Source organism: Carcharhinus amblyrhynchos, unplaced genomic scaffold (genome assembly GCF_965287045.1).
Source record: "Carcharhinus amblyrhynchos unplaced genomic scaffold, sCarAmb.v2.hapA scaffold_784, whole genome shotgun sequence".
Classification (NCBI taxonomy): Eukaryota; Metazoa; Chordata; class Chondrichthyes; order Carcharhiniformes; family Carcharhinidae; genus Carcharhinus; species Carcharhinus amblyrhynchos.
Window position 1 is genome coordinate 7232 of NW_027650524.1, and position 26709 is coordinate 33940.

General features: G+C 46.9%; 1 protein-coding gene across 1 annotated transcript in view; it reads left to right on the plus strand.

The window, feature by feature from the left end:
* The first annotated feature begins 581 nt into the window (after positions 1 to 581).
* Positions 582 to 26709, plus strand: part of LOC145340110 (uncharacterized) — a 30268-nt gene continuing 4140 nt past the window's right edge. Inside the window, exons 1-8 of the mRNA XM_080184537.1 lie at positions 582 to 654; positions 13987 to 14262; positions 15184 to 15459; positions 17443 to 17721; positions 18089 to 18355; positions 19326 to 19592; positions 23119 to 23394; positions 26433 to 26708. Coding sequence (XP_080040663.1) covers positions 14038 to 14262; positions 15184 to 15459; positions 17443 to 17721; positions 18089 to 18355; positions 19326 to 19592; positions 23119 to 23394; positions 26433 to 26708 — 1866 coding nt within the window. The 5' untranslated portion in view covers positions 582 to 654; positions 13987 to 14037. The remainder of the gene's footprint in view (positions 655 to 13986; positions 14263 to 15183; positions 15460 to 17442; positions 17722 to 18088; positions 18356 to 19325; positions 19593 to 23118; positions 23395 to 26432; position 26709) is intronic.

A 26709-nucleotide genomic window follows, 5' to 3' on the forward strand; every position in this document is an offset into this window, starting at 1 on the left:
GTAACCCAACCCATCACGCAAACCAGCCTCCCATCCATTGACTCTGTCTACACTTTCCGCTGCCTCGGGGAAAAGCAGCTGACATAATCAAGGACCCCCCACATGCACCCGGGACATTGTCTCTTCCACCTTCTTCCGTCGGGGAAAAAGATACAAAAGTCTGGGGTCACGTATCGACCGACTCAAGAACAGCTTCTTCCCTGCTGCTGTCAGACTTTTGAATGGACCTACCTCGCATTAAGCTGATCTTTCTCGTCACCCTCGCTGTGACTGTAACACTACATTCTGCACTCTCTCCTTTCCTTCTCTATGAACGGTATGCTTTGCCTGTGTAGCAAGCAAGAAACAAAACTTTTCACTGTATCCCAATACACGTGACAATAATAAATCAAATCAAATCAAAATCATTGACGGAGTTTTTTCAAATGCAGAGAACGCAACTTTGCATTCAGGAGGAAGTCCTGTTGCCATTACATTCATCTGCAAAACACTCAAGTTAATCATCAATGGAAATTTACTGGAGGATGATGTGCCAGATGTAGGTTAGTGGAAGCAAGTTCTGATAGGATGAGTGTGTGGGGGTGTAAGGACTGGTGGGTCAGTGGTCCTGCAGTCAGTACAAAGGTCTGGAGTCGAACACAATCGTGGGTTGTTGTATGTATAACCTTCTGTATTATATTGTGGATGTTATATTGCTACACTCACACGCTGTTTATTATTCAGGCCTCATTATATCCAGAGCAGAACATTTGGCTGTTCTCACATTGCCTCTGCCACTGAAGTTGGCAGAAGTATTGTTTTCACCTTTCTCTTTCGATTTATATTTCAAAAACCCTCAGACAGATCTCAACGAAAGTTGAGTGTCAGCTGTAAGAATCGGAACCCGAGATTTTTTTTAAAGGAGCTGTGTACACGTTGTGAGATAGGACGAGTTAAAAAGGGTGGCACGGTGGCACAGCGGGTTAGCGCTGCTGCCTCACAGCATCAGGGACCCGGGTTCAATTGTCTGTGATCCAAGATTTCCTCCGGGTGCTCCGGTTTCCTCCCACAGTCCGAAAGGCGTGCTGGCTACGTGCATTCGCCACAGTAAATTATCCCTTGGTGCACCCAAACAGTAGTGTGGTGACGAAGGGATTTTCACAGCAACTTCACTGCAGTGTTAATGTGAGCCTACTTGTGACACTAATAAATAAACTTTAAGCATTGTTTAAGAATTGTGGAACAGAGAGTTGGACATGGATCAGACTGAAGCCTCGTCAATGAGCTGGTAGCTCTTAAGAAGCAGATTCTTCTTCTGACTTTGGAGAACGTGAGGGTGTTGTTACTTTGCTTCAACTGATTAAAGCTGGGCAGAAGCAGAGCGTGGCTGGAAACCCCAGCTGATGTTTTCTCCTGCTTGTTTTTTTGTTCTGGGCTGAATACAGTTTCACTTTCGGAGGACAGAAGATTAGCTCAAAGGACAGAAATGTTATAACACTGTCCAGTGTTAAAACGTTAAAAAATCTATTTATAAATATTTATTTATTAGTCACAAGTAGGCTAACATTAACACTGCAATGAATTTCCTGTGAGATTTCCCTAGTCGCCACCCTCAGGCGCTTGTTCGGGTTACACTGACGGAGAATTTAGCACAGCCAGTCCTCCCTAACCAGCACGTCTTTCAGACTGTGGGAGGAAACCGGAGCACCTGGAGGAAATCCACACAGACACAGGGAGAACGTGCAGACTCTGCACCGACATTGACCTGAGCCGGGAATCAAACCCAGGTCCCTGGCGCTGTGAGGCAGCAATGCCAACCACTGTGCCACCCCCATTTGTCCAGACGCCCCTTAAAAGTCACTATCATATCTGCTTCCACAACCTCCCCCAACAGCGAGTTCCAGGCACCCACCACCCTCTGTGTAAAAAATCTGCCTCATACATCTCCTTTAAACCTTGCCCTTGGCACCTTAAAACTGTACCCCCCTAGTAATTGACTCTTACACCCTGGAAAAAGCATCTGATTTTCCACTCTGCCCATGCCTCTCATAATCTTGTAGACTTCTATCAGGCCTCCCCTAAACCTCGTTCGCTCCAGTGAGATCAAACCAAGTTTCTCGAATCTCTCCTCATAGCTAATGCCCTCCATACTAGGCAATATCCTGGTAAATCTTTTCTGTACCCTCTCCAAAGCCTCCACTTCCTTCTGGTAGTGTGGCGTAAAAGAATTGAATACTATATGGCAACTAGGGGATTTTCACAGTAACTTCACTGCAGTGTTAATGTAAGCCTAATGTGTGCACTGGTCTGTATACTATGCATATACAATGCATGAGAGGTCGGAACACCAGTGCAATGGCGCCCAAAGAACTCAGCAGCCAGGTTCACACCAAGAATATGCCTTGCTGGTGGGGATATGAGAAAATATAAGAGAGAGAAAGAGGACTGAGTGACCCCAGTCAGTGTTCAGATATCTCCCTCAGAGAGTGAGGACTGAGAGACACCAGTCAGTGTACAGATATCTCCCTGAAAGAGGGAGGGGACTGAGAGATACCAGTCAGTGTAAGATATCTCCCTGAGGGAGAGGACTGAGAGACACCAGTCAGTGTACAAATATCTCCCTGAGACAGAGAGAGAGGGGGGACTGAGAGACACCAGTCAGTGTACAGATATCTCCCTGAGAGAGAGAGAGAGGGGAGTGAGAGATACCAGTAGTGTACAGATATCTCCCTGAGAGAGAGAGAGGGCTGAGAGACAACAATCAGTGTACAGATATCTCCCTGAGAGAGAGGGACTGAGAGACACCAGTCAGTGTCCAGTTATCTCCCTGAGAGAGACAGAGAGAGAGAGGTGAGGTGAAGCAAAACCATAAAGATGGATCCCTGGTTTGATTAGCTGCCTGGCACATGAAGTGTTAAAAGACATTAAGCAAGCACTGACTTTCAATGCAGACAGCTCCTTGAAATTTAAACATACAGGACAGACAGTTATTTAAAATTAAACATACAGGGAACAAATACTGCAGGAAGCCAGGCACCTTAAAGATAAAGACAGTCCTGAGACAATGGGGTCTGATAGAGAGGTTAGCCACGAATGGGAATGGGAATATATAAATACAGGAAAACCAATTACTATATGAATAGACTGAAATTAAGTGATTGATAGAGAGGAAATGTATTCTTTCATGGAACAATGTGATATTGAAATGCTCATGTCTGTATCTATCTATAACAATGTGTCAAACAATCGTTCACCTACTTGATTACAATGGTGTGTTAATGATGTCCGGTCCATCTATTGTGTAAAAAGTATAAAGATGGACTGCTCCTATTGTATCATTGAGAGAAGGTAGCTGCCTAGTACTGCGGAGTGCCAGTGCCTTTTCTTCTCAAAGCTTCATTAAATAAAACTGTATTGTTGCACCCCCAGTCTGACTCCAAAGTGGTAATTTTCCCACAACAATTGGCTTAGTCGGCAGGACCCTATTACTGGTGAGATCAATTGGCCACGATCGGAACCTGAGTAGAGATCACTGAATCTGTGAGAGTTGGTCAAGGTCAAAAATACAGTTTGCAAGGGGTTAAACTTAAGGAGTATTTGTAGTAATCAGTATTGTTGTATATGGTATGGTGATAAGTACTAACTGCTGATAGTGATAAGTAACTGTGACTTGTGCTGACCGACAAGAGGATAAGTAGTGCCTATCTCTGAACCTGATCCATGACCACAGCAGAACCGGAGGGACCACAGGACCTCCGGGGTCAGCAAGATTGACGCTCTGCAGCCCCCATTCAGAAGGAGTAAGGTTAAGAAACAGGGAAGGATTTATGTGTCTGCGCTATTAAGGGGCAGGCAGTGTGAGATGCTCGTGGACACAGGAGCATCCATATCTGTCAACAACCTACCCTTACCCAGTACAAATAAAATGATTTACCTGACCGGGATAGGAGGGAACAAAACACCCACCTACCTGAGCGAGAGCACGTTGGTAGAGATAAATAATCTGTTTCCCAATGAGGTTTTATGTGTGCAAGAATAACGAGAGTACAATAATGGGAAATGATTTAATGAAAGAATATGAGATTCTGATAGACTGGAAAAGGAGAATTCATCTGGCCAAGACAGGACGGTTGGAAAACTAGAATAGGGAAACTCACAAGTCACCTCAAAACCATTAAGGTGACCACATTCACCACCAGAAATTGGGAATTAGAGACAGGAGAGTTCAGAGCCATCTGTGTTTCCGTTCCCGAGGTATGGGCTAAAACAAAGTTAGACACTGGTTTGACGAAAACGGACCCAATAACAGTACTGGGACCAGAGCATAAGCCACACTGACAATACCCAATAAATCCAGAGGCAGAGAAAGCTGTAGTGGAGATAGTGAAAGGGTTAGTGGAAAGGGGGATTCTGAGAGAAACCACAAGCACCACTAACTCCCCAACATGGCCAGTGAACAAGCCTGATGGAAGCTATCGGCTCACAATAGATGACACCGGACTCAATAAAGTCAGGTCTATGTTGCACCCCATTGGAGCAAGTCCTTCAACAATCCTGAACGAACTGTCACAGGAGCACAAAATATTCACAGTATTGGACATAGCCAACAGATTCTGGTCCTTACCATTGGATCCCAAATCCCAAACAAATTCACCTTTACAGTGGGAGACAAACAGTCCACTTGGACTCGTTTACCACAGGGATTCCACAACAGCCCCGCTATCTTCCATCGAGTAATGAGTGACATCCTGAACAGGGGAGAACTGCCAGAGGGTAGTACGGTCCTACAATATGTAAATGATATCGTAATAGCTTCAGATTCCAAGTCTGGACATCAAGAAGCCTTATATTTAGTACTGAATGAACTAAAAACCGTAGGGTTAAAGGTGAGCCCCAGAAAGGTACAAATCGGGAATACACAGGTCCGGTACCTCGTACACCTTATATCCCAAGGGCTTAAAGAAATGCCAATGGTCTGAAAGAAGGTAGGTCCTTTTTCTTTTCAAGTACCACTTGGCAGTTCCTCCCAAGGAACAATACCTCACACTTGTCTGCGTTAAATTCCATTTGCCATTTTTCAGCACGTTTTTCTAGATGGTCCAAATCCCTCTGCAAGCTTTGAAAACCTTCCTCACTGTTCACTACACCTCCAATCTTTGTATCATCAGCAAATTTGCTGATCCAATTTACCACATTATCATCCAGGTCATTGATATAGATGACAAATGGACCCAACATCGATCCCTGCGGCACACCACTCATCACAGGCCTCCACTCAGAGAAGCAATTTTCCACAACCACTCTCTGGCTTCGTCCATTGAGCCTGTGTCTAATCCAATTTACTACCTCCCCATGTATACCTAGCGACTGAACCTTCCTAACTAGCCTCCCATGAGGGACCTTGTCAAAGGCCTTGCTGAAATCCAGGTAGACAACATCCACCGCCTTCCCTTCATCCACTTTCCTGGTAACCTCCTCGAAAAACTCGAATAGATTGGTCAAACATGACCAATATGAGGTATGGATATAATCGGCGCAACTTGTGGGCCGAAGGGCCTGTTTGTGCTGAAGTGTTCTATGTTCTATGTTAAGGCGGTACAACAAATACTGTGGCCAGTCACTGTAAGAGGGGTCAGAAAGGTGCTAAGATTACTCAACTATTGCCGGAGATTCATCCCAGGGTTCGCAAAATTAGCTGAACCCACACAAAGATTAGTCAAAGGGGGAAAACCAGCTTTAGATCCCATAGAATGGGGACCCGAGCAGGAAGAGGCTTACAACAAACTAAAAACAGAACTGATACCAGCCCCTGGACTAGGATTACCCGATTCTAATAAGGACTTCCACATCCATTGTAGTAATGAGGGAGGGTTCTATTCCGCAGTGGTAACACAGGACCATGGTGACAGAAAGAGACCCATAGGGTATTATTCCACCGCAGAAAGGGCCGGTAGTCACCAGACTGCCAAGGCACATAGCTACCTTGGATTGTACTGCCTGGGCTGTAACAGTTAGTGAGCCAGTAATCATGATGGGGAATATAATCTTTCACACAAAACACACCCTCGTGGAGATGTTGAGCAAGGGAAAACTAAGGTCAGTCTCAAACATGAGAAAGGCTAAGCGGGAAGCTGTCCTCCTACCTCCAAGTAAGTCCGTGATAATAATAAGGGATACAGGGAATAACCCAGCAGAAGGGATTTTCGACACAGGAGAGCCACACAATTGTGAGGATATAGATATGGACAAAGGAGAGGGTAGGATAAAGGATAGACCCTTAATAACAGCTGAGCAGACCCTTTTTGTAGATGGGTCACACAAATATGTGGAAGGATCACCCCGGACGGGGTGGGCAGTAGTGAATGACAAATTAGAGACTGTAAGGTCAGGAAGGATTGACGGAGGTCTATCGGTGCAAGTGGCAGAACTTGTGGCACTGACACAGGCACTAGAGTTGCCTGAAGGTAAAACAGTGAACATCTATACAGATAGTCGCTATACAATCGGAGTCAGACATGACTATGTGACAGCCTGGGGAAGAAGAGTGTTCATAACCACGGGAGGAACCTCTATTAAGCCCCAGCAAAAAATTGAGGCATTGTTGAGAACTAGTGAGAAACCTAGAGAAGCTGCAGTAATCCAAATTAAAGCACACCAGAAAGAACCAGGAAGAGAAACCCGAACTGGTTAAATTTCAAAGGGAACAAAGCCACAGATAGGGCAGCACAGTTAGCCTTAGGACAGGAGACAATCGGCGAACAGACAGGAGACGAAATAGATATTCGGGACTTACATGAGGATACCTCGAAAAAGGAAAAGGGGAAATGGGAAGGACAGGGAGCGAGCAAAGGGACTGATAACATCTGGAGACGTGAAGATGAAGGTGTAAAACATCCTATTGGAATTACACCATGGACTCTCACGTGTGTAGAGAGGCCATGATAACTAGTATAGGAAAGTAATGGTGATGGAAAGGAATGGGAAGAGATATAGCCCAACACTGTCACCGATGGGTGATTTAGGAAATTGGATTGGGTGATTTAGGAAATTGGATTAGGAATTGGCTGGCGGATAGGAGACAGAGGGTGGTGGTTGATGGTAAGTATTCGACATGGAGTTCAGTTACGAGTGGTGTGCCTCAAGGATCTGTTCTGGGGCCACTGCTGTTTGTAATTTTTATAAATGATCCGGATGAGGGTATAGCTGGGTGGATTAGTAAATTTGCTGATGACACCAAAGTCGGAGGTGTGGTTGATAGTGAGGAAGGGTGTCTTAGTCTACAGGGAGACTTGGACAAGTTGCAGAGCTGGGCCGAGAGGTGGAGGATGGAGTTTAATGCGGAAAAGTGTGAGGTGATTCACTTTGGCAGGAATAATGGATGTGTAGAGTATAGGGCTAACGGTAGGACTCTGAATAGTGTGGATGAACAGAGGGATCTAGGTGTATGTGTACATAGATCCCTGAAAGTTGGGAATCAAGTAGGTAGGGTTGTTAGGAAGGCATACGGTGTCTTGGCGTTTATTGGTAGGGGGATTGAATTTAGGAGCCGCAGCGTCATGTTGCAACTGTACAAAACTCTGGTGCGGCCGCACTTGGAGTATTGTGTGCAGTTCTGGTCCCCACATTATAGGAAGGGTGTGGAGGCTTTGGAGAGGGTGCAGAGGAGGTTTACCAGGATGTTGCCTGGTATGGAGGGGAGGTCCTATGAGGAGAGACTGAGGGATTTGAGGTTGTTTTCGTTAGAAAGAAGGCGGCTGCGAGGGGACCTTATTGAAACATATAAGATGATTAGAGGTTTGGATAGGGTGGACAGTGATAGCCTTTTTCCTCGGATGGAGAAAGCTAGCACAAGGGGGCATAGCTTTAAATTAAGGGGTGGTAGTTATAGGACGGATGTCAGGGGTAGGTTCTTTACCCAGAGGGTGGTGAGGGATTGGAATGCCCTGCCTGCTGCAGTTGTAAATGCGCCTAGTTTGGGGGCGTTTAAGAGATCCGTGGATAGGTTTATGGTTGGAAAGGGTTTGGTTTAGGTTAGAGGGTCATTGTTTTTTTAACTGGTCGGCGCAACATCGTGGGCCGAAGGGCCTGTTCTGCGCTGTATTGTTCTATGTTCTATGTTCTTCTATGATGCGTGATGTAGGTGCAACACAACCCTGCTCAACCCATAAAAATTAAAATGGGACACCAGCCGAGATCAAAGGGACCCTGGGAACATCTGGGAACAGATTTCACAGGGCCACTACCACAATCCCACAGTAAAACCTATTGTCTGGTTATTATAGACCAGTTCACCAGGCGGGCAAAGCGTTCCCTACTACAAATTGTATTGCTACCACGGTGGCTAGGATATTGGCAGAAGAGATAATCCCTAGATGGGGAATACCCCTACAAATGGATTTGGACCAAGGGACGCACTTCACTGGAAAGGTGGTAAAAACAGCATGCCAATTAGTGGGGATAAGACAAAAATTCCACATCCCTTACCACCCACAGAGTTCTGGAAGTGGAACGTATGAACAGAACACTCAAAAACACGCTAGCTAAAGCCACACAGACATCGGGAAAAATGTGGATAGAGGTATTACCCACTATACTAATGAGATTAACAGTTACCACAAACCGGCTTAACCCCTTATGAACTAATGACAGAACGGGTGATGCAATTACCCAAAAGCATCATAACAGGTGGGACTGATGTAGGTCCACTAAAAGATAAAATCAGGAGATATGTTTTGGAATTAAGCACCCAACTCAAAGGGATGCTCAAGTTGGTAAAAGGCAATCAGGAACTAAGAGACGCAGAGAGAGAGCTTGAAATGCTCCCTGACCTCCCAACAGTGGGAAGTCCCGTCCTAGTGAAAACATTACCCGAGAAACCAGGCTTGGAACCAAAATGGAATGGGCCATATGAAGTTATCATTAGTGGAGACACTGGTGCCTGTATAGACATAAGAGGGAAAGGTGTATGGAAACATTGGACACTGCTGAAACTACACAAAGAAATGTATGGATGAATGAGTGAGTAAACGAGTGAACAAACAGAACTGCTTTCCTCAACACAGGCAAAGACTGCAAGCAAGAACAACTGGTGCGTGCGGGTCAATACGACAGCTCAATGACTATCACTGTCTGCTGTGCAAATACATGGATTTGGGCCAGTGTCTGTGGGAGTTTGCACATTCTCCCCATCTTTGCGTTGGTTTTCTCCGGGTGCTCCGGTTTCCTTCCACACCCAAAAAAGTGCTCTTAGGCTGACTGATGTTAACAAATTGTCCCTAAATAGTGATAGTCCAAATAGAGGTGTATAAGATTATGAAAGGTACAGATAAAGTGAACAGTGGTAAGCTTTTTCCTACGTTGGATACAAATATTACGAGGGGCCACAGGCTTGTTGGAGGAGGGGGGCGGTGCGGGGGGGAGGTATAATTTGGATGTTAGAGGGAGGTTTTTCACACAGAGGGTTGTGGGGGCCTAGAATGCTCTGCCAAGTAGGATGGTGGAGGCAGGCACGCTAGAGTTGTTTAAGGTTTACTTAGATAGGCACATGAGCGGACTAGAGATGGAGGGATACAGGAGACTGTTCTAAATAAAGATCAACAGCCTTGGGATGTCCCTGGGAATCAACTGATTCCTATGGACCGTCCAACATATTTTATGGCTCACTTGTCTTACTTCTGTGCTTCTGGGGATCTTCCATGAATGTTTGTATAAGCTGTGTATGTTTATTGATGTTTTCTCTTTTAATCCACAGGTGATTCAGTCCGCCTTGTTGTCCAACAAGGGGCATACACGCGGTGGGTCGTGCGAGGGCTGCTCTTGGATGTTGCTTCGAGAGTTGCCTAGTGCTTCACATCGTTAGTGTACGCTTAAACTGGACCATCTGACGGGCAACATGACAGCTCAGTGACTATCACTGTTTGCTGTGCAGATACATGGATTTGGGCCAGTGTCTGCGGGAGTTTGCACATTCTCCCCATGCTTGCGTGGGTTTTCTCTGGGTGCTCCGGTTTCCTCCCACACCCCAAAAAAACGTGCTCTTAGGCTGATTGGTGTTAATAAATTGTCCCTAAATTAGTCTTCCCTCAATCTGGCTACAGTTCCTTTATTGTGGAATCCAATAGGCGTAGACAAAGGTCATAGGTGGAAGAGAGCACTCACAATGTTAAAATGGCGGCATGGGCTCGTTGGGACGAAGGGCCTGTTTCCTGTGCTGTGTTGTTCTTTGTTCTAATTTGACTTTTGGAGATTATATAAATTATATGTTAGTTTGATATTTGATCGTTGTGAATATGTATGTAATCGTGTATGTAACTGTACTTTGCCTTGTTGCGACTGTAAATTTGACTGGGTTGGAGGATGATCTATTTTACAAAGCTCACGTACATTTACACGGGAATCGAACTGTATGTTACCCGTTAGCACAATCGGTAAAAGCCCTATTTGTAGCCACCCCTGGGTGGACCCCTCATGACTTATAAACTGTAGATACATCAGATGCACCCTGTAAGGGACAAATCGGCAAATATGAAAGAGGTATACAGGGAGGATGTGTGGAACTTGTAAACCCACAGACCCTGTGTGCAGCGGGGGGTTCCAACAGGTGGAAGGAAAAGCTTGTTCAGATACTGCAAGCTATCTGCTTTGTTTTACAGGGCATATGGAGATGTGCCTTTTAAGAATGATTCCTGCGTGCAGACGCAGTGTGTCCATCAACATTGTAGGGTTAATAAGGGACAGTTTATTTGCACTGTGATGAACAGAAATATCTGAATGGAATGAATATTTTCAGCACAACTTGTGGGCTGAAGGGTCTGTTTGTGCTGTAGTTTTTCTATGTTTCTATAACTGCGGGAAGACAGCTCATTTGTGGACAGTGTAAGGGAACTCACGTAACCTCAGCTAAATGGACAGACCCATCTGATATCAGAAAGTCCCACTTACCAGGTAGTGGGATCAAATGGGGAGTCAAGTAAACCGAACATTTGGCAATATGAACAAACTCATAATCGGGACACTAAATGTTACTGGGCTAAGAAGGGAAATGTGTTCCTCTTCAGTGGTACTTACACAACAGATACACCAAACCTCCCAAACTGTTCTGCAGTAGGAACAATAGTTCCACTGACTGTTCCATGCCCTCAGAAGGGGCATATTCGGAGGAGAATAGTAACCCGGGCTGTCAGCAAAGAATTCTGTGCTGATTGGGAAGCCCCGGGCACAATGGGATCCTCACTGAGATATGGGTTCCTTGGAGCCTTATCTCTGGGGCGGGGGGTGGTGGGGGTGGGGCAGGGGGTGGTGGGGGTGGGGGGGGAGCGGTGTGGGATGGGGGAAAGCAGGAGTGATTGGTACAAACAATAGGAATCATATTGTTTATGGATTAACAGTCCTGGGAAACAGCACTTCAAAAGCACTGGAGGCTGTTAACCAAGAAATGGCTGAACTGAGATGATACGCACAACAAACACAACACGCAGCAGACTACCGGTGAGCACAACAAGGGGGAGTGTGTACAATCATAGGGAATAAATGCATACCCATGTCACAGACGAGTCTTATAACATTGCACAAGTCATCAATAACATCAGAGAACAACTTGATAGCTCCAGACAGGGACACAATTAAGGAAGTAACTGGCTAGAATGGAAGGCGGGATCTTGGGAATCTTGTTTATTACATGGATTGGTCATAATAATTACAATTGTAATTGCCTGTTGTCTAATTGTTGGCTGCCGAAAAGTCTGCTGCCAGGTTATGGTAACGAGAATTGTGCCAGGAGCCAGTGTATCCATCGAGGGAGAACCCATGATGAAAATCCCCGAAGACATCAAAAGAAACAAAGAAGGAAATTGACCTCCACATGTGAAGATGCAGCTGTCAGTCCAGGGATTATTAAAAATAATAATAATCCGGACCAAAAGAGGGGACTGTGGTGGGAAAAATCACAAAGATGGCTGCCTGGCACATAAAAAAGGTTCCCTGGGAGAGGGACATCAAGCAGGCACTGACTTTTAGCTCAGACAGCTACTTGAAATTAAAAACATGCAGGACAGACAGTTCTTTAAGGTTAAACGTGCAGGAATCAGATACTACAGGAAGCCAATACAGAGCTTGAGGCACTTTTAAGATATAAACAGACCCACAACAAGAAGGAGATTAGCTGTAAATGGGAATACATCAATGCAGGAAAACCAATTTCTGTGTGTATAGACCAAAACAAAGTCAATCACAGTCACTGAAGGCGGAAATGTATCCATTCCATGAAACAATGCAATGTTAAATGCCAATTTCTGTATCTGGCTGTAACAGTGTGTTAACATAGAACACTACAGCACAAACAGGCCCTTTGGCCCACAAGTTGCGCCAATCACATCAATACCTGCCAATCCATAGACCTATCTATAACCCCCAATCCCATTAAATCCCATATACTCATCCAGAAGTCTTTTAAAAGACCCCAGCAAGTTCACCTCCACCACCACTGACGGCAGCCGATTCCATTCACTCACCACCCTCTGAGTAAAAAACTTACCCCGAACTATCAACGATCAATCCCACTCAACCGGAGCGATGTGTTAAATGGCTAATGTCCAGACTGTCCATTGTCTGAAAGAATTAAAAATAAACTGCTCCTATGATATTATTGAGAGAAGGGAGCTGCCCAGTACTGCAGAGTGCCAGTGCCCTTTCTCCACGAAACTTCGTTAAATAAAACTATTGTTGCACCCCAAGTCTGACTCCGAAGTGGTAATTTCCCACAAGAATAGGGACAGTGTCAAGGCAGCTTTACTCTGAATCTATCCCTGTGCTGTACCTGTCCTGGGAGTGTTTGATGCGGGGACAGTGTAGAGGGAGCTTTACTCTGTATCTAACCCCGTGCTGTACCTGTCCTGGGAGTGTTTGATGGGGGACAGTGTAGAGGGAGCTTTACTCTGTATCTAACCCCGTGCTGTACCTGTCCTGGGAGTGTTTGATGGGGGACAGTGTAGAGGGAGCTTTACTCTGTATCTAACCCCGTGCTGCACCTGTCCTGGCAGTGTTTGATGGGGGACAGTGTAGAGGGAGCTTTACTCTGTATCTAACCCCGTGCTGCACCTGTCCTGGGAGTGTTTGATGGGGGACAGTGTAGAGGGAGCTTTACTCTGTATCTAACCCCGTGCTGCACCTGTCCTGGCAGTGTTTGATGGGGGACAGTGTAGAGGGAGCTTTACTCTGTGTCTAACACTGTGCTGGCCCTGTCCTGGGAGTATTTGATCGGGACAGTGTAGAGGGAGCTTTACTCTGTATCCAACACTTTGCTGTTTCTGTCCTGGGAGTGTTTGTTGGGGGACAGTGGAGAGGGAGGTTTCCTCTGTATCTAACCCCATGCTGTACCCGTCCTGGGAGTGTTTGATGGGGGATAGTGCAGAGGAACTTCACTCTATATCTAACACCATGCTATACCTGTCCTGGAAGTGTTTCATGGGGACAGTGTAGAGGGAGCTTTTCTCTGTGTCTAACCACGTGCTGTACCTGTCCTGGGAGTGATTGATGGGGGGCAGTGTAGACGGAGATTTACTCTGTCTCTAACCCTGTGCTGCACCTGTCCTGGGAGTGTTTGATGGGGACAGTGTAGAGGGAGCTTTACTCTGTATCTAATCCCGTGCTGTACCTGTCCCGGGAGTGTTTGATGGGGACAGTGTAGAGGGAGCTTTACTCTGTATCTAACCCCGTGCTGTACCTGTCCTGGGAGTGTTTAATGGGGACAGTGTAGAGGGAGCTTTACTCTGTAACTAACCCCGTGCTGTACCTGTCCTGGGAGTGTTTGATGGGGGGGGACAGTGCAGAGGGAGCTTTACTCTGTATCTAACCCCGTGCTGTACCTGTCCTGGGAGTGTTTGATGGGGGACAGTGTAGAGGGAGCTTTACTCTGTAACTAACCCCGTGCTGTACCTGTCCTGGGAGTGTTTGATGGGGGACAGTGTAGAGGTAGCTTTACTCTGTAACTGACTCTCTTTTGTATTTCAGAAACGAGATACACAGGGTACTGCACAACGATTGACGACCAGTCCACGAGCAATGCAGGATTTTCTGGAGAAGAAAGTTTCTGAGCTGAAGAATAATTTGAGGAAGCAGCTGACAGTGACAGAGGGGGAAACATCCTCACATGTTAAAGAGATGGATCCTCGATTGCCTCATGTCTTTCACCGCTTCTGCACCGAATGCCGTCTGCAATTTCAGACTGCGGTTCGGGAATTGAAGGAAAGCAAGCTGAAAGATTTTGAGCAATACTGCAAGCAACAGGTACCTGAATTAAAAATAAAATGTGCTTTTCAATGGAGCTGTGTAGAGGGAGCTTTACTCTGTATCTAATCCCGTGCTGTACCTGTCCTGGGAGTGTTTGATGGGGACAGTGTAGAGGGAGCTTTACTCTGTATCTAACCCCGTGCTGTACCTGTGCTGGGAGTGTTTGATGGGGGGACAGTGTAGAGGGAGCTTTACTCTGTATCTAACCCCGTGCTGTACCTGTCCTGGGAGTGTTTGATGGGGACAGTGTAGAGGGAGCTTTACTCGATCTGACCCTGTGCTGTACCTGTCCTGGGAGTGTTTGATGCGGACAGTGTAGAGAGAGCTTTACTCTGTATCTCATCCTGTGCTGTACCTGTCCTGGGAGTGTTTGATGGGGACAGTGTGGAAGGAGCTTTACTCTGTATCTAACCCCGTGCTGTACCTGTCCTGGGAGTGTTTGATGGGGACAGTGTAGAGGGAGCTTTACTCTGTATCTAACCCCGTGCTGTACCTGTCCTGGGAGTGTTTGATGGGGACAGTGTAGAGGGAGCTTTACTCCGTATCTAACCCCGTGCTGTACCTGTCCTGGGAGTGTTTGATGGGGGGACAGTGTAGAGGGAGCTTTACTCTGTATCTAACCCCGTGCTGTACCTGTCCTGGGAGTGTTTGATGGGGGACAGTGTAGAGGGAGCTTTACTCTGTATCTAACCCCGTGCTGTACCTGTCCTGGGAGTGTTTGATGGGGGACAGTGTAGAGGGAGCTTTACTCTGTATCTCACCCCGTCCTGTACCTGTCCTGGGAGTGTTTGATGGGGGGACAGTGTAGAGGGAGCTTTACTCTGTATCTAACCCCATGCTATACCTGTCCTGGGAGTGTTTGATGGGGACAGTGCAGGGTGGGCTTCACTCTGTAACTGACTCTGTTTTGTGTTTCAGATACGAGATACACAGGGTAGTACACAAGGATTGAAGACCAGTCCACGAGCAATGCAGAATCTTCTGGAGGAGGAAGCCACTGAGCTGAAGAGTGATTTTCAGAAGCAGCGGAAAGTGACTGAGGAGGAAACATCCTCATATGTTAAAGAGTTGGACCTGCAATTGCCTCATGTCTTTCACCACTTCTGCCCCGAATGCCAGCTGCTATTTCAGAGTGCGGTTCGGGAATTGAAGGGAAGCATGCTGAAAGATTTTGAGCAGTACTGCAAGCAACAGGTACCTGAATTAAAAATAAAATGTGCTTTTGAATGGAGCTGTGTAGAGGGAGCTTTACTCTATATCTAACCCTGTGCTGTACCTGTGCTGGGAGTGTTTGATGGGGGACAGTGTAGAGGGAGCTTTACTCTGTATCTAACCCTGTGCTGTACCTGTCCTGGGAGTGTTTGATGGGGGGACAGTGTAGAGGGAGCTTTACTCTGTATCTAACCCCGTGCTGTACCTAACCCCGTGCTGTACCTGCCCTGGGAGTGTTTGGTGGGAGACAAGCCCATTGACAAGCCATGCGTATGCAAGGATCTGCTCAGATGAGGAGAATTGTGACAGATACCTCCAGATGCTGAAAGATGCCTGCTTAACAACAGGTTATGGCGCTCGACTCATCGATCGACAGTTGCTATGCGCCACAGCGAAAAACCGCACCGATCTCCTCAGAAGACAAACACGGGACACGGTGGACAGAGTACCCTTCATCATACAGTACTTCCCCGGAGCGGAGAAGCTATGACATCTTCGACGGAGTCTTCAACATATCATTGATAAAGACGAACATCTCGCCAGGGCCATCCCCACTTCTTGCCTTCAAACAACCGCACAACCTCAAACAGAACGTTGTTCGCAGCAAACTACCCAGCCTTCAGGAGAGCAGTGACCGCAACACCACACAACCCTGCCACAGCAACCTCTGCAAGACATGCCGGATCATCGACATGGATGACATCATCACACGTGAGAATACCATCCACCAGGTACACGGTACAAACTCTTGCAACTCGGCCAACATTGTCTACCTGATACGCTGCAGGAAAGGATGTCCTGAAGCATGGTACATTGGGGAGACCATGCAGACGCTACGACAACGGATGAATGAACATCGCTCGACAATCACCAGGCGAGACTGTTCCCTTCCTGTTGGCGAACACTTAAGCGGTCACGGACATTCAGCCTCTGATCTTCGGGTAAACATTCTCCAAGGAGGCCTTCACAACACACAACAGCGCAGAGTCGCTGAGCAGAGACTGATAGCCAAGTTCCACACACATGAGGACAGTCTCAACAAGGATCTTGGGTTCATGTCGCACTATCTGTAACCCCCGTGACTTGCCTGGGTTTGCAAAACCTCACTTACTGTCCTGTCTGGGGACAGTACACACCTCTTTAATCTATGCAAATGCTGTCTTCACTCACATTGTCTGCATCTTTAAGACTTCAATAGCAGGTTAGCTGCAAAGTCTTGCATTCTAATCAGTACTCTGTAAACTGTGTGTGACTTTGTATGCCGTTCTCTGATCAGAACCTTCCAAACACCTGACGAACGAACACTGTTTCCGAAAGCTATTGGGATTAGAATCAAATAAACAGATTGGACTTAAACCTGGTGTTGTGAGACTTCTTTCTGTGTTTACCCCAGTCCAACGCCGGCATCTCCACATCAGTGTTTGATGGGAACAGTGTCGAGGGAGCTTTACTCTGTATCTAACCCTGTGCTGTACCTGTCCTGGGAGTGTTTGATGGGGGGACAGTGTCGAGGGAGCTTTACTCTGTATCTAACCCTGTGCTGTACCTGTCCTGGGAGTGTTTTAGGGGACAGTGTACAGGGAGCTTTACTCTGTATCCAACCCTGTGCTGTACCTGTACTGGGAGTGTTTGATGGGGACAGTGTAGAGGGAGATTTACTCTGTATCTAACCCCGTGCTGTACCTGTCCTGGGAGTATTTGATGGGGTCAGTGTAGAGGAAGCTTTACTCTATATCTAACCCCGTGCTGTACCTGTCCTGGGAGTGTTTGATGGGGACAGTGTAGAGGGAGATTTACTCTGTATCTAACCCCGTGCTGCACCTGTCCTGGGAGTGTTTGATGGGGGACAGTGTAGAGGGAGCTTTACTCTGTATCTGACCCCGTGCTGTACCTGTCCTGGGAGTGTTTGACTGGCACTGTGTAGTCGGCGCTTCACTCTGTAACTGACCCTGTTTTGTGTTTCAGATGCGAGAGACACAGGGTCCTCCAACACAACGATTGAAGACCAGTCCACGAACAATGCAGGATCTTCTGGAGAAGAAAGTCACTGAGCTGAAGAATGATTTTGAGAAGCATCTGACAGTGACTGAGGAAGAAATATCCTCAGATGTTAAAGAGTTGGCCCAGCGATTGCAGAAGATAGTTCAAGACTTCTGCAGTGATTACCAGCGGCTATTTGAGACTGCGGTTCGGGAATTGAAGAAAAACAGGCTGAAAGATTTTGAACGGGACTGTGAGCAACAGGTACGCTAAATTAAAAATCAAAAGTGCTTTTGAATGCAGCAGTGTAGAGGGAGCTTTACTCTGTATCTAATCCCTGTGCTGTCCCTGTCCTGGGAGTGTTTGATGGGGGACAGTGTAGAGGGAGCTTTAATCTGTATCTAACCCTGTGCTGTACCTGTCCTGGGAGTGTTTGATGGGGTCAGTGTAGAGGGAGCTTTACTCTGTATCTAACCCCATGCTGTACCTGTCTTGGGAGTGTTTGATGGCGACAGTGTAGAGGGAGCTTTACTCTGTATCTAACCCCATGCTGTACCTGTCCTGGGAGTGTTTGATGGGGACAGTGTAGGGGAAGGCTTCACGCTGTAACTGACTCTGTTTTGTATTTCAGATGCGAGATACACAGGGGACTACACAACTCTTGAAGACCACTCCACAAGCAATGGAGGATCTTCTGGAGAAGAAAATCTCTGAGCTGAAGAATGATTTTAAGAAGCAGCTGACAGTGACTGAGGAGGAAAAATCCTCAAATGTTAAAGAGTTGGACCAGCGATTGCGGAAAGTAGTTCACAACTTCTGCAGCGAATACATGCTCCTATTTGAGAATGCTTTGAAGGAAAGCAAGCTGAAAGATTTTGAGCAATACTGCGAGCAACAGGTGCACTAAATTAAAAATAAAATGTGCTTTTGGATGGAGCTGGGGAGAGAGAGCTTTACTCTGTATCTAACCTCGTGCCATACAAATCCTGGGAGTGTTTGATGGGGGACAGTGTAGAGGGAGCTTTACTCTGTATCAAACACAGTGCTGTACCTGTCCTGGGAGGGTTTGATCGGGGACAGTGTAGAGGAAGCTTTGCTCTGTAACTCACCCTGTGCTGTACCTGTCCTCTGACTGTATGATCGGGACAGTGTAGAGGGAGCTTTACTCTGTATCTAACCCCGTGCTGTACCTGTCCTGGGAGTGTTTGATGGGGGGTCAGTGTAGAGGGAGCTTTACTCTGTGTCTAACCCTGTGCTGTACCTGTCCTGGGAGTGTTTGATGGGGGACAGTGTAGAGGGAGCTTTACTCTGTATCAAACTCAGTGCTGTACCTGTCCTGGGAGGGTTTGATGGGGGACAGTGTAGAGGAAGCTTTGCTCTGTAACTCACCCTGTGCTGTACCTGTCCTCTGACTGTATGATCGGGACAGTGTAGAGGGAGCTTTACTCTGTATCTAACCCCGTGCTGTACCTGTCCTGGGAGTGTTTGATGGGGAACAGTGTAGAGGGAGCTTTACTCAGTATCTAACCCTGTGCTGTACCTGTCCTGGGAGTGTTTGATGGGGGACAGTGCAGAGGGAGCTTTACTCTGTATCTAACCCCGTGCTGTTCCTGTCCTGGGAGTGTTTGATGGGGACAGTGTCGAGGGAGCTTTACTCTTTATCTCACCCCCGTGCTGTACCTTTCCTGGGAGTATTTGATGGGGGACAGTGTAGAGGGAGCTTAACTCTGCATCTAACCCCCTGCTGTACCTGTCCTGGGAGTATTTGGTGGGGACAGTGTAAATGGGCTTTACTCTGTATCGAACCCCACGCTATCCATGTCCTGGGAGTGTTTGATGGGAGACACTGACTCTGTTTTGTATTTCAGAAGCGAGATACACAGGGTACTGCACAACTCTTGATGACCAGTCCACGAGCAATGCAGGATCTTCTGGAGAAGGAAGTCACTGTGCTCAAGAATGATTTTAAGAATCAGCTGACAGTGACCGAGGAGGAAACATCCTCATGTGTTAAAGAGTTGGACCAGCGATTGCGGAAGGTAGTTCACAACTTCTGCAGCGATTACCAGCTCCGATTTGAGAATGCTTTGAAGGAAAGCAAGCTGAAAGATTTTGAGCAATACTGCGAGCAACAGGTACCTGAATTAAAAATAAAATGTGCTTTTGAATGGAGCTGGATAATGGGAGCTTTACTTTGTATCTCACCCTGTGCTGTCGCTGTCCTGGGAGTGTTTGATGGGGACAGTGTAGAGGGAGCTTTACTCTGTATCTAACCCCGTGCTGTACCTGTCCTGGGAGTGTTTGATGGGAACAGTGTAGAGGGAGCTTTACTCTGTATCTAACCCCGTGCTGTACCTGTCCTGGGAGTGTTTGATGGGAACAGTGTAGAGGGAGCTTTACTTTGTATCTCACCCTGTGCTGTTCCTGTCCTAGGAGTGTTTGATGGGGGGACAGTGCAGAGGGAGCTTTACTCTGTATCTAACTCCGTGCTGTACCTGTCCTGGGAGTGTTTGATGGGGACAGTGTAGAGGGAGCTTTACTCTGTATCTAACCCTGTGCTGTACCTGTCCTGGGAGTGTTTGATGGGGACAGTGTAGAGGGAGACTTACTCTGTACCTAACCCCATCCTGTCCCAATCCTGGGAGCTTTTGATGGGGCTCAATGTGAAGTGATCTTTTAAACATATTAACAGAGAAAACCTACGGCACAAACAGGCCCTTTGGCCCACAAGCTGTGCCGAACATGTCCCTCCCTACTCGTCTTACCAATAACCCTCCATCTTACTAATTTCCATGTTTTTATCCAGAAGTTTCTTAAAAGACCGTAGCGAATCCGCCTCCACCACAGCCGGCAGCCCATTCCACGCACCCACCGCCCTCTGAATGAAAAACGTATCCCTGACGTCTCCTCTGTACCTGCTCCCCAGCACCTGAAACCTGATCCTCTTGTGGCAACCATTCCAGCCCTGAGAAAAAACCTCTGAGAATCCACTCAATCAACACCTCTTATACACCTCTATCAGGTCACCCCTTATCCTTCGTCTCTCCAAGGAGAATAGACTGAGCTCTCTCAACCTATCCTCATCAGGCATGCCTCCCAATCCAGGCATCATCCTTGTAAATCTCCTCTGCACCCTTTCTATGGCTTCCACATCCCTCCTGTAATGAGGTGACCAGAACTGAGCACAGTACTCCAAGTGTGGTCTGACCAGGGTCATTATCTCCTGACTCCTAAACTCAATCCCTCGATTGATGAAGGCCAGCACACCATATGCCTTCTTGACCACATCCTCCACCTGCGAAGCTGCTTTGAGCGTCCTCTGAACCCGGACCCCAAGATCCTTCTGATCTTCCACACTGCCAAGAGTCTTACCCTTAATATTATATTCTACCATCAGATTTGATCTGCCAAAATGAATCACCACACACTTATCCGTGTTGAAGTCCTTCTGCCACTTCTCCGCCCAGTCTTGCATCCTATCTATATCACGCTGCAAGTTCTGACATTCCTCCACGCTATCCACAACACCACCAACATCTGTGTCATCGGCAAACTTACTAACCCATCCCTCCACTTCCTCATCCAGGTCATTTATAAAAATCACAAAGAGCAAGGGTCCTAGAACAGATCCCTGGGTCACTCCACTGGTAACTGACCTCCATGCAGAAAAAGACCCATCTACAACCACTCTCTGTCTTCTGCGGGCAAGGCAGTTCTGGATCCACAGAGCAATGTCCCCTTGGATCCCATGCCCCCTCACTTTCTCAATAAGTCTTGCATGCAGCACGTTATCAAATGCCTTGCTGAAGTCCATATAAACCACATCTACTGCTCTTCCTTCATCAGTGTTTAGTCACATCCTCAAAAGATTCAATCAGGCTTGTCAGGCACGATCTGCCTTTGACAAAGCCGTGCTGACTATTCCTAATCATACTATACCTCTCCAAATGTTCATAAATCCTGTCTCTCAGGATCTTCTCCATCAACTTACCAACCAGTGAGGTTAGACTCATCAGTCTATAATTTCCAGGGCTATCTCTTCTCCCTTTCTTGAACAAAGGAATCACATCCGCAATCCTTTGGAACAACTCCTGTCTCCATCGATGACGCAAAGATCATCGCCAGAGGGTCAGCAATCTCTTCCCTCGCCTCCCACAGTAACCTGGGGCACATCCCATCTGGTCCCGGTGACTTATCTACCCTGATGCTATTCAAAAGCTCCAACACATCCTCTTTCTTAATGTTCACACGGCCAAGCTTTTCAGTCCACTGTAAGTCTGAACTACAACCACCAAGATCCTTTTCCACTGTGAATACTGAAGTAAATGATTCATTGAGCACCTCTGCAATTTCTACCGGTCCTGTTCAAACCTTCCCACCATCACACTTGACAGGTCCTATTCCTTCTTATCCTCTTGCTCTTCACATACTTGTAGAATGCCTTGGGGTTTTCCTTAATCCTGCCTGCTAAGCCTTCTCATGACCCCTTCTGGCTCTCCTAATTTCCTTTTTAAGCTCAGCTCCCTGAACCTTTTGGAAGCTTTTCTTTTCCTCTTCATGAAATTCACTACAGCTTTCATGCACCACGGTTCCTTTAGCCTCCGATAACTTCCCTGTCTCATTGGAACATTACTGTGCAGAACTCCTGACAAATATTCCTTGAAAATTTGCCACATTTCTTCTGCACATTTCCCTGAGAAAACCTCTTTCCAATTTATGCCTCTAATTTCCTGCCCGATAGCCTCATAATTCCCCTCACTCCAATTAAACACTTTGCTAGTTTGTCTGATCCTTTCTCTGTCCAGTGCTAGTGTAAAGGAGATAGAATTATGATCACGATCCCCAAAATGCTCTCCCACTGAGAGATCAGACACCAGACCAGGTTCATTTCCCAATACCTAATCGAGGACAGCCTCTCCTCTTGTAGGCTTATCCACATACTGTGTCAAGAAACACACCGAACAAGCTCCTGCCCATCCAAACCCCTGGCCTTAGGGAGATTCCAATCTATATTTGGGAAATTAAAATCTCCCATCACGACAACTCTGTTATTATTTCATCTTTCCAGGATCTGCTTCCCAATCTGTTCCTCAACATCACTGTTACTATTGGGCGGCCAATAGAAAACACCCAGTAAAGTTATCGACCCTTTCCTGTTCTGAACCTCCACCCACAGAGACTCCAGAGACAATCCCTCCACGGCGTCCACCTTCTCTACAGCTGTGACACTATCTCTGATCAACAGTGTCCATCCCTCACCTCCGTTGCCTCCCTCCCTGTCCCTTCTGAAACATCTGAAACCCGGCACTTGAAGTATCCAGTCCTGTCCATGAGACATCCAAGTCTGTGTAATGGCCACCACATCACAGTTCCAAGCAGCAATCCACACCCTAAGCTCATCCACTTTGTTCACCCTTACTCTGTATCTAACCCTGTGCTGTCCCTGTCCTGGGAGTATTTGATGGGGGACAGTGTAGAGAGAGCTTTACTCTGTTTCTAACCCCGTGCTGTACCTGTCCTGGGAGTGTTTGATGGGACAAGGTTGAAGTAGATTTGCTCTCTATTGAATTCCATGTTGTAACTTTCTTCAGTCTATTTGACTCGGACAGTGTCGAGTGTGGTTTAATCGGTTTCCATAGAAAACTGTTTGTTTTCTGTCAGGAATTGCTACTGGAGGATTTTCCCAAACTACTGACGATCAGTCCAGATTCAATGTGGAAACGCCTGGAGGAGGAAGCAGAGAAGCTGAAGGAAGATTTTCTGAAGCAGCTGGGAGTGAATGAAGACGAGCGAACAACACAGGTTAATGAGTTGGACAAATTGTTAAAGAATCAATGGCAGACATTCTCCGAGACTTACAAAACTGCCTTCCTCAGAGCGATGGAGGAACTGAAGATGAAGAAGGTGGAAGAGTTTAAACAATACATCAAGGAGAAGGTACTTCAGATAGTTATAAATTACATTGTGAATGACACAGAGTCGGGGAAGCTTATTCTGTATCTAACCCCGTGCTGTACCTGTCCTGGGAGTGTTTGATAGGGGACAGTGCAGAGGGAGCTTTACTCTCTATCTAACCCCGTGTTGTACCTGTCCTGGGAATGTGTGATGGGGGACAGTGTGGACAGAGCTTTACTCTGTATCGAACCCTGTGCTGGACCTGTCCTGGGAGTGTTTGATGAGGACAATGTAGAGGAAACTTTACTCTGGATCTAACCCCGTGTTGTACCTGTCCTGGGAGTGTTTGATGGAGACAGTGTAGAGGGAGCTTTACTCAACATCTAACCCCTTGCTGTTGGTGTCCTGGGAGTGTTTGATGGGGACAGTGTAGAGGGAGCTTTACTCTGTATCTAACCCCGTGCTGTACCTGTCCTGGGAGTGTTTGATGGGGACAGTGTAGAGGGAGCTTTCCTCTGTATCTAACCCCGTGTTGTACCTGTCCTGGGAGTGTTTGATGGGGACAGTGTAGAGGGAGCTTTACTCTGTATCTAACCCCGTGCTGTACCTGTCCTGGGAATGTTTGATGGGGGACAGTGTAGAGAACATAAGAAATAGGAGCAGGAGTCGGCCATCTCGCCCCTTGAGCCTGCCCCGCCATTCAATAAGATCATGGCTGATCTGAAGTGGCTCAGTCCACTTTCCTGCTTTCTCCCCATAACCGTTAATCCCCTTGCCTACCAAAAACCTATCTACCCACGTCTTAAATATATTTAGCGAGGCAACCTCCACCACTTCAACGGGCAGAGAATTCCAGCAATTCACCACCCTTTGAGTGAAGAAGTTCCTCCTCAACTCCGTTCTAAACTGCCCCCCGCCCTTATCTTGAGGCTGTGCCCCCTAGTCCTGCTGTCCATTCTAAGCGGGAAGAACCTCTCCACCTCTACCCTATCCATCCCCTTCATCATCTTATACGTCTCAATAGGATCCCCCCTCATCCTTCTAAACTCCAACTAGTACAAGCCCAGTCTATTCAACCTCTCTTCATAGTTCAACCCCCTCAACTCCGGTATCAGCCTAGTGAACCTCCTCTGCACTCCCTCCAAGGCCAATATATCCTTCCGCAAGTGCGGCGACCGAAACTGCACACAGTACTCCAGCTGCGGCCTCACCAGTGCCCTGTACAGTTGCAGCAAGACCTCCCTACTTTTATATTCAATCCCCCTCGCTATGAAGGCCAGCATCCCATTTGCCTTCCTGACCACCTGCTGCAGCTGTAGGCTGGGTTTTTGCGACTCATGCACAAGGACCCCCAGGTCCCTCTGTGCCGTAGCATGCTGCAGCTTTTCGCCCTTTAAATAGTAATCCCTCCTCCTATTATTCCTGCCGAAGTGGATAACCTCACCCTTGCCAACATTGTATTCCATCTGCCAGGTCCTCGCCCACTCGCTCAGCCTATCCAGATCCCTCTGCAGACTTTCTACACCCTCCGCACAATTTGCTTTTCCAGTTATCTTGGTGTCATCAGCAAATTTCGACACCCTACACTCAGCTCCCTCCTCCAGATCATCTATATAAATGGTAAATAGCTGAGGCCCCAGCACCGATCCCTGGAGCACTCCACTCGTCACCAACCGCCAATCCAAATAGCACCCATTGACCCCCACTCTCTGCCTCCTATTTGACAGCCAATCTTCTATCCACGCTAACACCTTACCCCCAACTCCATGCCCCCTAACCTTCTGTAACAACCTTTTGTGCGGCACCTTATCAAACGCCTTTTGAAAATCGAGAAACACCACATCCATCGGTTCCCCTCTGTCCATCGCACTAGAGACATCCTCATAGAATTCCAATAAATTCCTCAGACACGACTTCCCTTTAACGAATCCGTGCTGCGCCTGCTCGATCAAACAATTCTTCTCAAGATGCCTCGCTATTTCTTCTTTGATGACGGATTCAAGCATTTTTCCGACAACAGACGTTAAACTAACCGGCCTATAATTCCCTGCCTTTTGCCTGCTAGCCTTTTTAAAGAGCGGCATAACATTAGCCGTTTTCCAATCTTCCGGCACTTTCCCGGAATCCAGCAAGGTTTGGAAAATAATCATTAGGGCATCCACTATAACCTCCGCCTTTACACTGGACCTTTACTCTCTATCTAACCCCGTGCTGCACCTGTCCTGGGAGTGTTTGATGGGGGACAGTGTAGAGGGAGATTTACTCGATATCTAACCCCGTGCTGTACCTGTCCTGGGAGTGTTTCATGGGACACGGTTGAAGTAGATTTGCTCTCTATTGAATTCCATTTTGTAACTTCCTTCAGTCAGTTTGACTCGGACAGTGTCGAGTGTGATTTAATCGGTTTCCATACGAGACTGTTTGTTTTCTGTCAGGAATTGCTATTGAAGGATTTTCCCAAACTCCTGAAGATCAGTCCAGATTCAATGTTGAAACACCTGGTGGAGGAAGCCAAGAAGCTGAAGGATGATTTTCTGAAGCAGCTGGGAGGGAATGAGGACGAGCGAAGTGCACAGGTTAATGAGTTGGACAAATTGTTGAAGAATCAACGGCAGATGTTCTACACGACTTACAAAAGGACCTTCCTCAGAGCGATGGAGGAACTGAAGATGAAGAAGGTGGAAGTGTTTAAAAAATACATCAAGGAGAAGGTACTTCAGATAGTTATAAATTACATTGGGAATGACACAGAGTCAGGGAAGCTTATTCTGTATCTAACCCCCTGCTGTACGTGTCCTGGGAGTGTTTGATGGGGGACAGTGTAGAGGGAGCTTTATTCTGTATCTAACCCCGTGCTGTACCTGTCCTGGGAGTGTTTGATGGGGGGACAGTGTAGAGGGAGCTTTACTCTGTATCTAACCCCGTGCTGTACCTGTCCCGGGAGTGTTTGATAGGACACGGTTGAAGTAGATTTGCTCTCTATTGAATTCCATGTTGTAACTTCCTTCAGTCAGTTTGACTCAGACAGTGTCGAGTGTGGTTTAACCAGTTTCCATACGATACTGTTTGTTTTCTGTCAGGAATTGCTACTGGAGGATTTTCCCAAACTCCTGAAGGTCAGTCCAGATTCAATGTGGAAACGCCTGGAGGAGGAAGCAGAGAAGCTGAAGGAAGATTTTCTGAAGCAGCTGGGAGGGAATGAGGACGAGCGAACTACACAGGTTAATGAGTTGGACAAATTGTTAAAGAATCAATGGGAGAAATTCGGCACGACTTACAAACAGACCTTTCTCAGAGCGATGGAGGAACTGAAGATGAAGAATGTGGAAGTGTTGAAACAATACATCAAGGAGAAGG